General features: G+C 41.6%; 1 protein-coding gene across 11 annotated transcripts in view; it reads right to left on the reverse strand.

Moving 5' to 3' along the window:
- Positions 1–14,725, reverse strand: part of LOC124327037 (collagen alpha chain CG42342-like) — a 55,741-nt gene that overhangs the window by 2,317 nt on the left and 38,699 nt on the right. Inside the window, exons 2-25 of one of the 11 annotated variants that reach the window (XM_046785853.1) lie at positions 10,563–10,633; positions 10,002–10,037; positions 9,652–9,687; positions 8,335–8,370; positions 7,854–7,925; positions 6,885–6,956; positions 6,056–6,109; positions 5,456–5,501; positions 5,172–5,323; positions 4,889–4,967; positions 4,727–4,744; positions 4,563–4,651; positions 3,369–3,486; positions 3,175–3,263; positions 2,973–3,062; positions 2,781–2,825; positions 2,432–2,461; positions 1,383–1,421; positions 1,268–1,301; positions 1,124–1,194; positions 1,000–1,044; positions 864–926; positions 456–536; positions 151–177 (exon numbers count right to left, since the gene is read on the reverse strand). In XM_046785853.1, the coding sequence (XP_046641809.1) occupies positions 151–177; positions 456–536; positions 864–926; positions 1,000–1,044; positions 1,124–1,194; positions 1,268–1,301; positions 1,383–1,421; positions 2,432–2,461; positions 2,781–2,825; positions 2,973–3,062; positions 3,175–3,263; positions 3,369–3,486; positions 4,563–4,651; positions 4,727–4,744; positions 4,889–4,967; positions 5,172–5,323; positions 5,456–5,501; positions 6,056–6,109; positions 6,885–6,956; positions 7,854–7,925; positions 8,335–8,370; positions 9,652–9,687; positions 10,002–10,037; positions 10,563–10,633 (1,493 nt within the window). Of the gene's footprint in view, positions 1–150; positions 178–455; positions 537–863; positions 927–999; positions 1,045–1,123; positions 1,195–1,267; positions 1,302–1,382; positions 1,422–1,812; positions 1,840–2,431; positions 2,462–2,780; positions 2,826–2,972; positions 3,063–3,174; positions 3,264–3,368; positions 3,487–4,562; positions 4,652–4,726; positions 4,745–4,888; positions 4,968–5,171; positions 5,324–5,455; positions 5,502–6,055; positions 6,110–6,884; positions 6,957–7,853; positions 7,926–8,334; positions 8,371–9,651; positions 9,688–10,001; positions 10,038–10,562; positions 10,634–14,725 lie in introns of all 11 variants that reach the window. The other 10 variants (XM_046785854.1, XM_046785857.1, XM_046785856.1 and 7 more) reach the window with 10 other exon arrangements.

Consider the following 14,725-nt stretch of genomic DNA (forward strand, 5'->3'; position numbering starts at 1 on the left):
AGAAGATTTCAGCAAGACAAAAAGAAGCAAACAAAAAACAAGCAAAGACGTTCTAAACAGCGGATGCGTTGTTAACAGTCGACTTATTTAGCTACTACAGGATAAATTTAAGGTGGGTCAATGGGAGCGAGAGATAAATCAGTGGGCTACCTTGATTCCAGGTATTCCGTCCGTCCCCTGTGTCAAACAAGACCAGGAATCCAAACAAGGTTCATCAAATGGTGAGGGTATTGAGTCAGAAAAATTAGTTGGGTTAATAATAATAAGGAGCTACAACTACACAATGGAGAAACCAATCATGCAAATTATACGACTAAGTAACCTAATTCGAAGAGAAAAACGGAGTCAAAGTCTAAAATGTTAACAACAACAGAACACAACGAACACGTAAATGTTAAAAAATGATTTTCAAAGCCGTTTCCGATCATTTTAGAATTTAAAAATGAGGATATTACCGGTAGACCAGGCTCGCCTCTTTCTCCTTTCCGTCCCGGTTCTCCTCTACCTCCTTTGATTCCGTCCAAACCATTTGGTCCCTGTTATCGATTTGTTGATGGATGGCAACAGGAAAAGGAAAGAAAACAAACAAATGTGACGAGCGCGAAACGCGTTAGATTCGACGTTTTAAAAAATCAATTTTCCATGCCGAGTACATTAGAGAATCAAGAAAAACCCTGGTAGCCACTCAGTGTAGTGCTGAGTTGCTATGTCAACCGTGAGAGTGGGGAAGGCTATGGCGGTGTTATTTGGAGAACTCATAAACACAAAACGAATAAGACTACTTAAGATTAACAAGAGTGTTGTTAGTGTTGGGGCTCATGAATATTTGAGCGTGTTTCGGCTTTCTCTCTCGTCCGTCTTACCATTGGGCCCATCTTGCCTGTTTCACCTGTCCGCCCAGGCTCTCCTCGTAATCCCATCGGTCCCTAAATGATAATTGGACAGTCAAAACTATGATTTTTCAAAAATGATTTTTCAAATTAATATTTGATAGTTTACCGGAAGACCAATTGGTCCAGCATCACCCTTTTCACCTCTTTCGCCCTGTATTTCGTTTTCAAATAAAAAACAATAAGATTCTCGTACTCTGTAAACTGAAACAAAATGAACAATTTGAACATACGGCTTCGCCTTTAGTGCCATCATTTCCTCTATCTCCTTTGATTCCAGGTGGGCCCTGTAGTCCGGATGCTCCTATTCAGCGAAACACACACAATTATTAATATTTGCAAATGAAATTTAAATGAATAGTAATGAGAACACTTACCAGGTGGTCCTGGAGGACCTGGAGCTCCCATGACCTTCTCAATCAAATAGAAATCACACGTTACAAATGTTGTAATATACGGGATTCAATTGCATGTTATGTTGGGATGACTTACAACTTCGGTGACAACTCCGTCGATAGCGCCATCACCCTGCTGAAATAAGGAATTGGTCGTTAGATAACATGTCTAAGCTTATTATTGCTAGGCTGATGGTGGAGGAGATGGGTGGGGTATGTGTCTAGACAACTAAAGCCAAATCAGCAGATTTTTATTAAAATACTATACAGTATAGAAAGAATAAGACAAAGTTTAATCAAATCAAAGAGACATTCAAACACGAAATTTCAAAAAGAAATTCGCCCAATCAGAAAGATGTAGTAGTTTAGGAAAAAAAAACTCGCATGCACTACTCAGTCGATAGCGGGAATCTTACACAATTTGAACCGTGACATATAATTTCAAAGTATAAGAATAAGGTTTATGTATAATACATGGGTTGGGATTGATTAGTAATAAAACTGATGAACAAATTGATGAAAATTACCTGTCTTCTCCTGAGCTTTTTATACTTCTGTGATTCGAACGGATTGGTATTTTTTGGGTCCATCATAGAGAAGTGGAAGTGAGCACCCCAGACAAAAGACAAACGTTTGTGTTGTTTTAATAAATAGAAAAACAAAAGAGATGAGAAAAGAAACAAACTGAAATATCTCGAATCATGTGTGTGAAGAAGGAATATAAATATTCGATAAATCACCGGAAAAAGTGAGAGGCATGAAAAAGCACTACATGCACTTTCGATCAATATCTTTGCAGCTCAAGCCTAGAAGAGATACAAGAGCTATCGAATTCCCCTTAGAAATTTCCGAATGGCGACCAAATTTAGCTTGCAGCCAAATCCTCTTGATTGCGTTGGCGAATGATAGGAAAAGTGTGAAAGACGTTAAGAAGAATCGAGAGAATCAAGTCTTAAAAAGGCGACTTTTGTGGTGACGATACCAGTTGCAAAACTAAGGACGACAAGAAGAAACTACTCCAGACGGGAATAATGTAAATGAGCTAATATACGTGGAATTGGTGAAATTGGCGTGTAGCGTGAATCGAAAAAGGGTATAAATAAGGGGGAGATATCGGTTTTATGATGGTGGAGACTGGTGACTTACTCGTTTGAAAATACCTTGTCTGCCAACCGACTGTCGTTGTACATGGGAGACGACAATTCAAAAGAAAACAAAATAAAATCTCCAATCATTACGGCTTTTTTTGGCCTTAAAGGATATTTTTTATAGGTTGGAAACCCCTCGTTCTATTCCCTCCAGCCCAACCCCGAAAAGAAAAAAACACCGGCGAAGGTATTGACAAGAAAAGAAAAGAAAAATAAGAAAAAAAAAAAAAAAACGGTGATGGCGCATTTTTGTGACTGGCAAGCCATATGCGGATGAACGTTGTTTTATAGCACATGATAAGAAACACAGTTGAAAAGAAAAGAAACAAATTTGGGGTCAACATTACCGACTCTCCTTTGTCGCCTTTTTCTCCCCTGACGCCCGGATAGCCCTGTTGGAAATAAAAGAAAAATAAGAGTTAAACAATCGCCGTCGCCCAGTTTCCCATCCAATGGACATTTCGAGTTGCGATAACAAGAAAAGAAAGAGACACAAGTTCAATAAGGGTGGGGTTAGGGATATTATAAGAGAGACTTACAGGTGGTCCAGGTAAACCGGGGGGTCCCATCAATCCTGGGGGACCAATATCGCCGTACTCGCCTTTTTCGCCTTTGGGTCCCATCAGTCCCTGTTGCATTACGCCATAGAGAGAGAGAAAAAGTGGAGGGGAAAAGTGTGAACATGAGATCGAAATGTGTCGAGTTTCGCGTCAACATGTCGAATTGGAAGATCGCACGTACCGGTAGGCCCGGGGGTCCCTGAGCTCCAACCTCGCCATCGTTACCATCGGCACCTGGTGGACCGCGCAGCCCACCTTCACCTTGCACTCCTAATAAATGATTTTTGTTTTATATCATTATTTATTATTATTCTCTTTTAGTGAGTGTCAAGTTCCTCCAGAATAGTGTTATTCTCGTCGGATAGGTGGCATTACCTGGTAGTCCCATGTCTCCTTTCTCTCCCTTTTCACCGCGGTAGCCGCGCTCGCCTATTTCACCCTTAGGTCCGGGTAGTCCGGGAGCTCCGCGCTCGGCAGCTTCTCCTGATTCGCCCTTTTAAAAAAATATTTGAAATAAAAATACATTCAACAAATTTGTAAATTTTATCTCCTCTTAAACTGTCAACGCTTTCTCCGCAATCACGAAGCCTTTTATGCTTTTCAGACCACAAGCCGCAAGCACGTAATAAACGACAAGGAGCGGGGAAAAAAGCGGACAAAAATAAATTCATCGTGAATCATGCGGACGGTAGGTGATGATGAATGAATTGAAACATTCAAAAAGAAAGCTACACATAAACACACAAACAAAAAAATGTCGTGCTACGAGATGCTGCTGCTGGGGGGATATTTCTCAAACATGTTTTAGAGGACTTGGCGTTTGAAAGAATAGCTTGTTACTTACTCCAACGACCTTACAATAAGAACACGTGATGGGAGGATGTTTTGTTACACAACTCCTGCAACAACAGAGTTTGGGTCGGGCCGTAACACACACAGCATTGTGTGTTTATTTTTAAGGAAAAAAAAAACGAAGTAACTCAAGTGGTTAAAAGAAAAACAGTTAGTCGATCTGTGTAACAAGCAGCAATGGTATAACTTTGCCGTGGAAGTGCGCGTTGAAGAAAATCATAAAAAAAAATGTTTGGGGGAGGCAGATAATATGACACTGTGAACACTGTACACAACGACAACCGAGCAAATAAAATACGAGATAAGACACCGATCTCAATAGGCCGTATACGAATTACATATACGTAATAGTCTAGAAATAATACGCATGGAAATGAGTGTTGTAACACGATCCGCCATAGCCCTCCGTCCATATAGAACACGGACCAAACAAATGGGATAGAGAAATCTTTTCGCTTTGCGCTGTCAACCGACACCGAAAGCCGTTATACATGTCTAGATTGTACGATACAGTGAACGGTTGAACAAAACAACAACCAAAAGAAAAAATGGAAAAGAAGAAATAGCTATACACATTGAAACGAGGCTATTTATGCAAGTAGAGTAGACATGTAACGCGATCCGATAGGGATCGTTTCAAACTACTTTGGAACAATTAAATGTAACTATTTCTAAAAAATAAAAAATAAAAGACATATATATAAAATGGAAACTTACGCGTTTGCCTCTCTTGCCGCGAATACCCTTTTCTCCGTCACGACCCGGTGGGCCGATCGCTCCCGCCTCTCCCTTTTCACCGGGCACACCTATAGATCAGAACGAATCGTATACGTACAGATAAGGAAGGAAAGCACAACATTTTTTTGAAGTCATTGACGTACCTGGAGCTCCTGGCGGTCCTGCATACGTTCAAAGATGTAGGAAAAAGATTGATATTTTTTTAGTTTTTTGATTGCGCATTCTTGAAATTGACGTGTCCCTTATTTTTATTGTTATTATAATTCTACTGGCTAGAGAGAGAGAGCAGCAAAGTATGTGCTTACCTGGTGGGCCTTCGACTATTCCGCCGGGGAAATTCTTTCCATCGACATTCACGATCGGTCCGCGTTCACCCTTTTCTCCCTGTCAGTAACATGGCGCACTCAATTATCTTTCTTTCTTTTCGTCGGTCGAGTGTAGCAATTTGAATAGACGAGCTCTCGATATTATATGCGATAGGTGAGTTGTGAATGAACTTTTTTTTCTTTTGATTAACGGTCCGTGAGCGGACCGGACTGGATGAATGTTCGCGCGGCGTTGGTTTATTACAGGATTTATAGGTATTACCTTTGGGCCAGCTGAGCCAATCATTCCTGGCGCTCCAGGGAGTCCGGGAGCTCCTGGGGATCCAGGGAATCCCGGCTGTCCGGCGTCTCCCGGTTGTCCAATTTCACCTGGGGGTCCTGAACGGCCGTCAATACCAGGTAGGCCGGTCGGTCCTTAAAAAACAAAAATGATTTCCGATACTTAATGGATTAGTTTCATTAATAGTAACGCTTTATCGTTTATTCGCTAGTAGACTATTTGATTGAATCTCTCTTAAACGATGAAAATGAAACTCAAGTTTTTACCTGGAGGACCAGGCGGTCCTGGCGGTCCGGGATCTCCAGGTTCACCCTGTGAATAGTATCGCGTGAACACGTTCAAGAGAGTAAAATGATTAGAATCAATCAATCAACGAGAAATAAGGGGGAGATTTGATAGAGGGAGGAGAAAAAAAAACGAGAAAATAATAATAAAAAAAGCAATTTTTTTTTCGAAAGAAAATAAAAAGCAATCAAAATGTTGTCTACTTGTCTAAATACTACTACAACTCAAGGCCAAACTCTGATAGTTAACCGGTAAAAGAAAAAAAAGAGTAAGGTTGGCTTTTGCCGGCCCTTCCTTGTCCTGGAATCTCGTTTCTCATTAACCAAAACCGAGGACAATAGACGTAACATTAAACAACCCGAAATTGCCCCTTATACCATTTTTATTAACTCTTTGCCCAGTTTGAAAACACAACAAGAAGATTATGCTCGAGACCCTCGAAAGCTAATCTACTCGTATATTTTTCAAACAAAGTTTAGGCAGCTATAAAGTGAGGGAGAGTGAGTGAAAGATGGCGATAGAGAGAGAGAGAGATGAGGAAATAAAGTTTAAGGAATTGATTCTCGTCAGTCGATCTATACCTTGAGCATCAGTATCGATTCCGGATCAATGTTGAAGCCCAAACCTTTTAGACCCTGTACGTGAGAAAATAAGAAACAACGGCAGGTGAAAAAGGGTGTGTACCACACTACGAACTGATGCTATCACACAACAATATCTATATAGGTGAATCATTTGAATATGCGAAGCTGCGGCGATTGTTAGACAACAGCGAAGCAAAAGGCGAATGGAGAATGATTGCAGCGATATAAAAATGTTTGACAGGTACTTGGCAGATTGCGTATTAAATATGCAAGAGAAAGTGGCCTCGTCTCGATAGCCGCAAACTTAACAATTTTATGGTTTAGCTTTTTTATTGTTAAATTATTTTTTTTTTCTGGGGGAATTTTGTGGGGATCCTCGTTGTCCTTCTATTAATCTCTTTAAAGATCAGAGTTATTTCTCTTTGTTTGTTTGTTGTTTTTCTTTTTACTGTTCGGCGTGCAGGTGCAATTCGAATCGTAATGAAAAGAAACCGATTTGACGAGCGAGAAGGTCCAAATTTGGAAGTTTCCTTGTTTTTATTTCATTTTATTCTTTTTTTTTGCACGTGTAGATCTCGCCCCCAATGTCTATATTCAGCCGGTTCGAATCAATTGCCGTTTTAAAAAACCCTCAAAATGCCTCGAGCCAAGAAAGAAAGCCGCTAGCCCAAAGCCAAACCAGAGGTGAGAATAACAAAAAGTTGTGATAGTGCAAAAACAAGTAAAAAAAACAAAACAAAAAGAATCATAAAATAAAGAGAGAAAAACAACAAACAAAAAGTCCGTGGGATTATTATGATAAGATAAAAAGTTCGTTAGATTTCACCTTGACCATGTAAACGGTGCCATAGCCGAAGAGATCGGTTTGCGTCGTGATGGCAGAGCGCTTGATGTTCTGCTGCTCACGTCCGAAGCAAAGCGAGAGAGAGAATACATAGGCGCCAGCACCGAAAGAGAGTCGCATCAACATTCACGAATTAAGCGTGCAGCGTGAAAAAAGAAGCCAATCAGAAGATGAGAGTTTTAAAAAATATAGTCAACAGCGTTATATAGCAAATGCGTTGAATAATAATACAATCTACATCACAGTGTAAGTTTGAAAATGATTTGTCAACTTAATGAAGAAGACCGTGACGCTCGTGTTTAAAAGTAACAGGATCTTTTTTTTTTCTTTCTTTCTCTCCCGAAGATGACTGCCACTTATTTGAAAGTGAAAGATGCGACGAGAAAAAAGCGTCACGAATTGTTTACAAGAATAGATGAGAAAGTGTACGAAGAGATGACGAAGCGCCAGCTGAGGTTCACGCGTTCGCCACGTACAATTTAAGATCTGTGCACACACACACACACACACACAGCAGGCAGGCACACGCATCATCGCTCGGACGCTTTCGCTTCAATCTTAATTAGAAAACATTGTTAACACGGTGGAGAACGACCGATGGGCGGCGTTGCATCCAATGTGTGTTGTGTACACTCACTGCCCATCACTGTTGCCCTTTTTTTTCCCTCTCTGCGCCGTGTGTTAAAAGGTTTCCGAGTATTTAGACTCATATGAGAAGAAAAAAAAAATAAAATAAAATTCCTGTTGTCGGATGTGAATTCAGCTGATTACAAAGAGCCGGCGTGTTAATAGCCTTTAGCGCCCGGAGCAGAGAGCGATTAAAGCGTTCGTCATCATCATCATTATCATCATCGGAAGAGAAAAGTTTTGGTGGTTGGAAAGAGAAGAAAAAAAAAAGGAGAGGACGACCACCGATAGTACAGTTGTGTGTTTCCACAAGAGGATAAATACCTTGGACGTGGATAGGAGATCGTAACCGCTGTTGCCCGTTTCGCCCTTGTTGCCCTTCTCGCCTGGACGGCCCTGCAGACAATCCAAGAAGACACAAGAGATGTAGAAAAGGCAAGGCAATATTAAAGGCAATCAAATGTTGTTTAAGTATAGATATTTGCATTGTTATGGCTCTATCAAAATAAACTAGAAAACGAAACGAGGTTGATCTTAATGACAGCAAAGAGGTTCCCGCTAGGTTTTTTTTTTTTTTAAAGATTTGCTGGAACAAACGTCTAATTATCATTTGGACTAAGTCAGTTAGATTAAGCCCGGAATTTAGTATTTTAAAAAAGAGAAAGCTCTCGGGGTTTTTTCTTTAGTTATAATTCAACAAATTTTTTTGATTCGATTTCTTTAACGTCATTAAAAAGCAAAAGAGTTGAGAGATTGAAGGGACTGATGAGCGCCCAGCTAAAGCATTCGCGTGAAAAAAACTTACCGGTTCGCCTTTCGGCCCATCTAACCCAATAGGGCCCTGCAATAGCCGTCAAAAAAAGAAATGTTTTAGTATATTTTAGAATTAAAAAATTCGTGTTAGAAAGCCCAATAACTAGGCAAAAATTATTTAAAAAAAAATAAAAGGTACAGAATAAATGAATGTGTTTTGTTTGTTTCTGAAGTGTGTTGTTACAAGGCGTTATTTCTGCTCAATACAAGTTGTAACCCAAGAGCACCAGAGACAGAAGCTATACTAATAAATCGGCAGACACACACATTCAAACAACCGGGGCTAGTTCGTTTCGGTCGATGCTTTATGAACTAGTTGAAATTCAAAGGTGTGTGTGTTTGTGTGTGTTGGAATGTCTAGGTAGAGAGAACCAAGAGCGATAGCATGACCGACAAATTGATGATTGATTGAAGGCTGATGTCAGTGCAATCCACCAGGTGAAAAATAAATCTAGGCTACGTGTTTGTCTAAACGTCTTGGTTAATCTAGAAAGAAATTCATTAGTTTGATTCACGCGTTCCCAAAAAAAAAATAAGTCCCAACATGGGAAGCCACCAAAACCACTACTACATCACGTCCATCCCCATGTTTTCTTGTACAGAGTTAGATAGAGAAGGAAATAAGGAGGAGGGAAAGATCATCAACTGCCGTGCTGGGCACGGTTCAGCCCTCTATTGGTTTATTTTGGATCGACCGAAAATATCATAGAAATGAAGAAAAGTCATCAAACAGCTGACTGCTGGGTTTGACGGGTCAGGGCAGGGCGGAGGACAGGCCGTGAAGCTCCCAGAACGAAATAATGTGATGTAATAAAATGAAAATAAGGAGGGAAGAAGAAGAAGAAAAAAAAAAAAAACCCGACCACGAACAGCGCGTCCATCACAACCAGTCTGGCTCTGCCGTGGCAGCTAATATATATAAATATATATCGAAACGTTCCGTGTTAGGACGACGATAGAGAGAGAGAGATAGAGAGCGAGAAATAGACGTGGAGCGATGGATGATGGGCTGGTGGGGGAAGAGATGAACGCCCCCTTGGACCAGTTTTCCTGACTTCTATATAACCTCCTGTGAGTCAGTCGGTGAGAGGTGAAAAAAAAAGCTCGCCAGGGAAGTTCGTATCCGCTTGAGATTTGTTAGTATTGATTTGGCCAACAAGGAAGGCGTTGAAGAAGAACTAATAGTCGGAAATCATAAACTAAACTAGACGAAATTTTCCTTCAGGGAGTCGAGAAGGAAAAGAGAGAGCTAGAGACTAGGTGAAGAGAAAAAAAAAATAATCAAATCAAAAAAAGCACATCCACCAACCGGAAAACCCGGGTAGCCTCGTGCGCCAGTCAGTCCCTGTAAAAAAGAAACATAAAAAAAAAGACAAGCGACGTCCGCTGTGTTGAACATATTGGGAAAAAACTCGATACGCATATTCTTTTTCTCTATCTTTCGAAAATCCCGCTTAAAAATATGGCAAAAAAACCTATCTTTCCTTATATGCACATAGTCTGAATCAAAATACATCAAACAAGAATCGTGATCTTCTATTAGGACAATTCAAACAAAAATGTGTCGAACCTGAGTGTTTTAGATTTGCATGTATGAATTTGTACTCGAATTTTGTTTTTTAAATATACATCAGTTATTATGGAAAGTGTTATACTTACAGGAAATCCATTCTTGCCGATGGGTCCGGGTGGGCCCTGCGCATCAGGATCGGTAGATGAAGACCAAAAATGGAACACAAAAAAAAATTGAGAAAATGTTAAGTTTACATCTTAATTTACGTTTGAAAATCAAGAGGGTTTGACACGTCATGGCCGGGAAAATGGCCAGATTAGCATCAGGCCGAGAGCCCCGTCAGACCCCAAAGAGACGAAGGGGGGTTGAAAAATCTCCCCTGAAACCCAGTAAATAAATCAAGGAGGAAACCGAAATGTTGGGGGCTTTCGTCCCGATATCCATCTAGGATCTACGTGTCAGTGAACAGATGCTAGATCCCGTCTTATCCCCCCCCCCCCCCCCCCAGAATGCAGCACAGGCAACTAGCTCAATCAAATCAGTCTAGCCGTCATCAGTGTTTAAATAAACATCAAGACGTCTTAGAGCAAAGCCAATAAGATTGACACTCTATTCCTGGGATGCCGGGATACTAGTACTTTTTGTTTTCTTTTAAAAGAAAACAAAAAACAATAATCCCTGATAATATATTCACTTATTTTTCTTACCGCTAGTCCGGGATCTCCAGCGTCACCTTTCTGACCGCGCTTGCCTCTCTTACCCGGCGGACCAGCTGGACCTGAATATTTCAGAAAAAAGAAAGAGAAAACCACAGATGAGGACGAGGGAATTGATGGTGAAGAGTCGGGCGCAGCTTGCACACACACATATGTATACATTTCACGTATTAAGAGAGAAGATGGACAGACAGGCGGGAGGGAAAAAGGAGACGGACGTCCTTCAATTTCAACACAAAGTCACAGTGGCATGGCCACAAAATGTTGACGAGCGGTTTCATTTTCTAATATATTTCTTTTGTTTTATTTTGAGGGGGGTGGGTTTCTTCTTCTTCTCGCCTTTTAAACGCCGCTCATCAAGTTCGTTTTTCCAGGCTGCAATTCAAACTGCCTTTCATCATCATCATCAACCCGTGGAGAGAAAAGGAGGAGGAAAACTGATTCATCAACAGGATCCTTGCATGGCCGGCCGGCCCTTACAGAGCGCGCGGACCTTATTCTCTCTCTCTCTCCTTCCTACAGGTGAAATGATGGACAAGGATGATGAATGCGTCGGCTGGGAATGGATGGGCAGGACGTGTACAGCACATCGGCGCGTAGGAAAAGAGGGCGACTATTATGAGATGAAGAGCGCAAGACACGCTATCGCATCATCTGTGCGACTCGTTGTAATGGCCGCGATGAGAGGCTCCCCCGCTCGCGTAATAGTTGCTCGCCGCTGTTATTCTAACACCAGGCCCCTTTTAAGAGGTCAGCTGAGCAGATCCATCAGGAAATTTGAACGACGTGAAAAAAAGAAAAAAGCTCTCCGGCTCCTGGCCTCCATATTCCCTTGCGTTTATAAACTCATTCCCCAGTTTAGAGACCTATACCATATGTGTGTGTATTTGGTAGAACCTATACCACACAGCGATGCATATAGAAATAGGCGAGGCGGCAAAAGAATTTTGTTTCTTTTTGTTTTTTTCCTTTCCGTTTTTCCCGATCAACGACCGATTCATCTCTTCAACTGGCGGGCGCTTCTTTTCTCCGAGACTTTGTTTGACCATCAGACCCTCTTGGGGGTAGCGCGTAATTGAGATGTTGGAAGAGGAAAAAAGAAAAGAAAGGTCCATTATTATTTATGTTTTTCTTTCTTTTCTTCTTCTTTTTTCCATTATTATTAATAATCATTTGACACGGATGATCCGTCCCGTTTGTTAGAGGCCTCTCATTCCCTATTAGTCGCTCTCTACCTACTGGTCTAAATACTCCCGAGTTCCCTTCTAAATCATTTGCTGGGTTCCCCTTTGGAATCTCAACGCTGATTAGAGCTGCTACAGAGCTGATTACAGCCCCAGAAATGTGTACATGTTGAAGAAGGGACACGGCAACACGCCCACATTCTATCCACACACACAAGACACGCAGTTATTAGATATCCGGATTGGAGTTGGGCGAGAGTCGACTGGACACACATCAGACCAAAAAAACAACAACAACAAGAGGGACCCAACTGCGATATTCGTGGTAGTACTCGACGTAATAGCGCATGTGAGCGACAACACTCACATCAACGGATTTTTCTTTTCTTTTTTTTAACGAGAGGAGCATCTGCTCGTTATGAGGGCCACAGTGTTTTCCTTGGGAGTTGAAAGCAAAAGTCGTCCCCAGTTGGTGAGCCAACACATCACGGCCAGCAGGGCTCCTCTACTCTTCTACCCTGAACTGGCCCTTCAGTCTAAATCAGCAGTTTGCTTCTCTCTCTCTCTCTCTCTCTCTTCAACCGTCGTCTAAGCATGCTGCAGCTATTAGTTTAGACAGAGTTGGAAGTTGTGTTTGACTTGGCCCTCGTCTGCTTGCCACACAGAGTCCCTGCGTTGCGTCATCCAAAGTGTTTGCTGGCCTCTTTTTTTCCTCTTTGAAAGAAAACCCGTCACCACAGCTTTGAATTAGCACGTCCAGTGCAGATCGTTGACAGCCGCTGCAGCGGCGACTGCCCTCATTCAGACCCACTTTGTATTTGTTTGTTCAGAAACACTAAAATTGCGCATTCCTATCTGGCACTCCCGTCGACATCACGTCATTTGACGAATTGGGAAAATAAAATAAAATTCTGAAAATCAATTTGCTCAAACATCTCAAACGCGTCGGGATAGACACGGTGGCGGCGGATATGCGCAATCACTCGTCCCACCTTATCTCCCGTGCAAGTCGATCCCTGAACAGTTTCCAGAAAAATCCCCTAGTAGGCCTCTTGCTGGGGCCCAAGTCGTTAACTCGCATTTTGGATGACGCGTATATGGGCTGGCAAAGAGATGGGGGAGTAGGAAAAAGATTTCACTCACGGTAAAGGACAAAAAGTTTAGTGAATATAGACTGCCAGCTGCTGCTGGTGTGTGGCATTGCAGGGCCTCTTCAAAGTTTCTTTTTTTTCTGTCTTCAAATGGGAATGAGTGGGTGCTGCCGATGGGACGCTCCCGTTTTCCCCGTACACGCTCGTCGCTGAAGAGATCAACATACCAGCAAAAACATTTCAGTCGGTTTCCACTAAATATACGGGGCGACGAGACACTACAAACTGGCCAGATTTTTCTTCCTTTTCTTTTTTTGTCTTTTCTCCCAGGGATTTTGTCCCCCCACACTTTCGTGGTGATAGTATGCGCACAGAAGTTGTATAAATAAGCTCTTTTACTTTCGACTGTGAGAGAGCCCCCAACATGTCAACAGCAATTACCAAGTAGTAGCACAAAGAGACACGCGACTGGTTATCAACAATTCTCTGGCTCTATAGTTTTAGTTCTAAGCCATGCGAGAGCTTCTTTTTGTTAGCCGATATAACAAGTTTCGGCCGGCACCCGAAATGAATAGCTCAAAGTAACAGACAAAATTCAATTCAATAATACCATTGACGTACACACACAAAATAATAGTTATAATATCCATTTTATAATTTATACCTTTGGCGTCTGATGTTTTTATTTTATTTTGTTTGTTCTATGATCGACCGGTAACGCAATCAGTCTTTTTTCTTTTCTTTCTTTACATGTTACAAACTCTCCGACGCAGGGGGTAATTCAATGAGCGATGGATATCTCAAAAAACAAAACCTTTTTTTTTTTAAATTTTGTTTTTTTGTTTCAAATAGTCATCTCATCGTGATGGATTACCAGCTGAAAGGTATAGAAAAATACTATCTACTCTTGTTTTCTTTTCTTTCTCTCTCTCTTACTATTTCATGTTTTTATTCTTATAGGAGAAACAACAAAAAAAAGGAGCGTCCGGCTCCTGGATATTATAAAGAAAACCCCTTTAAGGGGGAAGTACTCTTGGTTGCACATCAACAATATAGGCCTAGAGACAAGCTTCTCTTTCAGCTGTTTTTGGCTACTTGCCGCTACTGGATGGAAAGAGAAGAAGAAAAACAAAAGAAAAATAAGAAGAATCTCGGCTTGTTTCTTCTTATTTTTCCTATAGCGACGAATGTTTTGAGAAGGGATTGTCATTGTTCTTTTGGTTCTTTGAAAGTTCAAGTTGCCTCCCTACTCCCCTTGCCTTTGCACGCGGTATTGTGGGTACAGGAAAACTGGAACACGAGAGAGAGAAGAGTGGCACCGCCCTTTTGGCAGACCGCGTCTCTCCAGGTCCTTTGCTGAGAAACCTACTGGGCACACGCTCAGCGTTTGTTGTTCTTGATGTTATTTTGTTTCTCTTCTTCTTCTTTTCTCTCCTCCCTCCAAACTTAAGAAGTGGCTTCATTGACTGACAGACGGTTTGTTTGTTTTGGTTCTTTCCGCGGGAGCCACCGCCGCTGCGCATCAGCTCGAGACGATTGTCTCTATTCTCTTCACGCGGGATTTGTTTTCCAACGAGAATCGACAAAAGAATACAAGAGACCTTGTCTATTTTTTTTCTTCTTCTCCCCCCACCGGTAAGTGGCTATGGCTAACCAACGAGCCAGCCCCGCTTGTGTCTAGTTTGCTCTATTTAGTGCGCCTTCGGCTAGGCGAAACGCTGAAAAAAGACGAAAAGAAAAAGTCGGGAGCAACATCCTCCCAAGAATGAATGGGCGCTCGCCTGCCACTGTGTGCGCGCACACACACAAACGCCGATCAAAAAAACAAGAAAAAACAAAACCCCCCTCCTGAATAATGAGAAAGCGAAACAACAAAGTC

Source organism: Daphnia pulicaria, chromosome 2, assembly GCF_021234035.1.
Source record: "Daphnia pulicaria isolate SC F1-1A chromosome 2, SC_F0-13Bv2, whole genome shotgun sequence".
NCBI lineage: Eukaryota > Metazoa > Arthropoda > Branchiopoda > Diplostraca > Daphniidae > Daphnia > Daphnia pulicaria.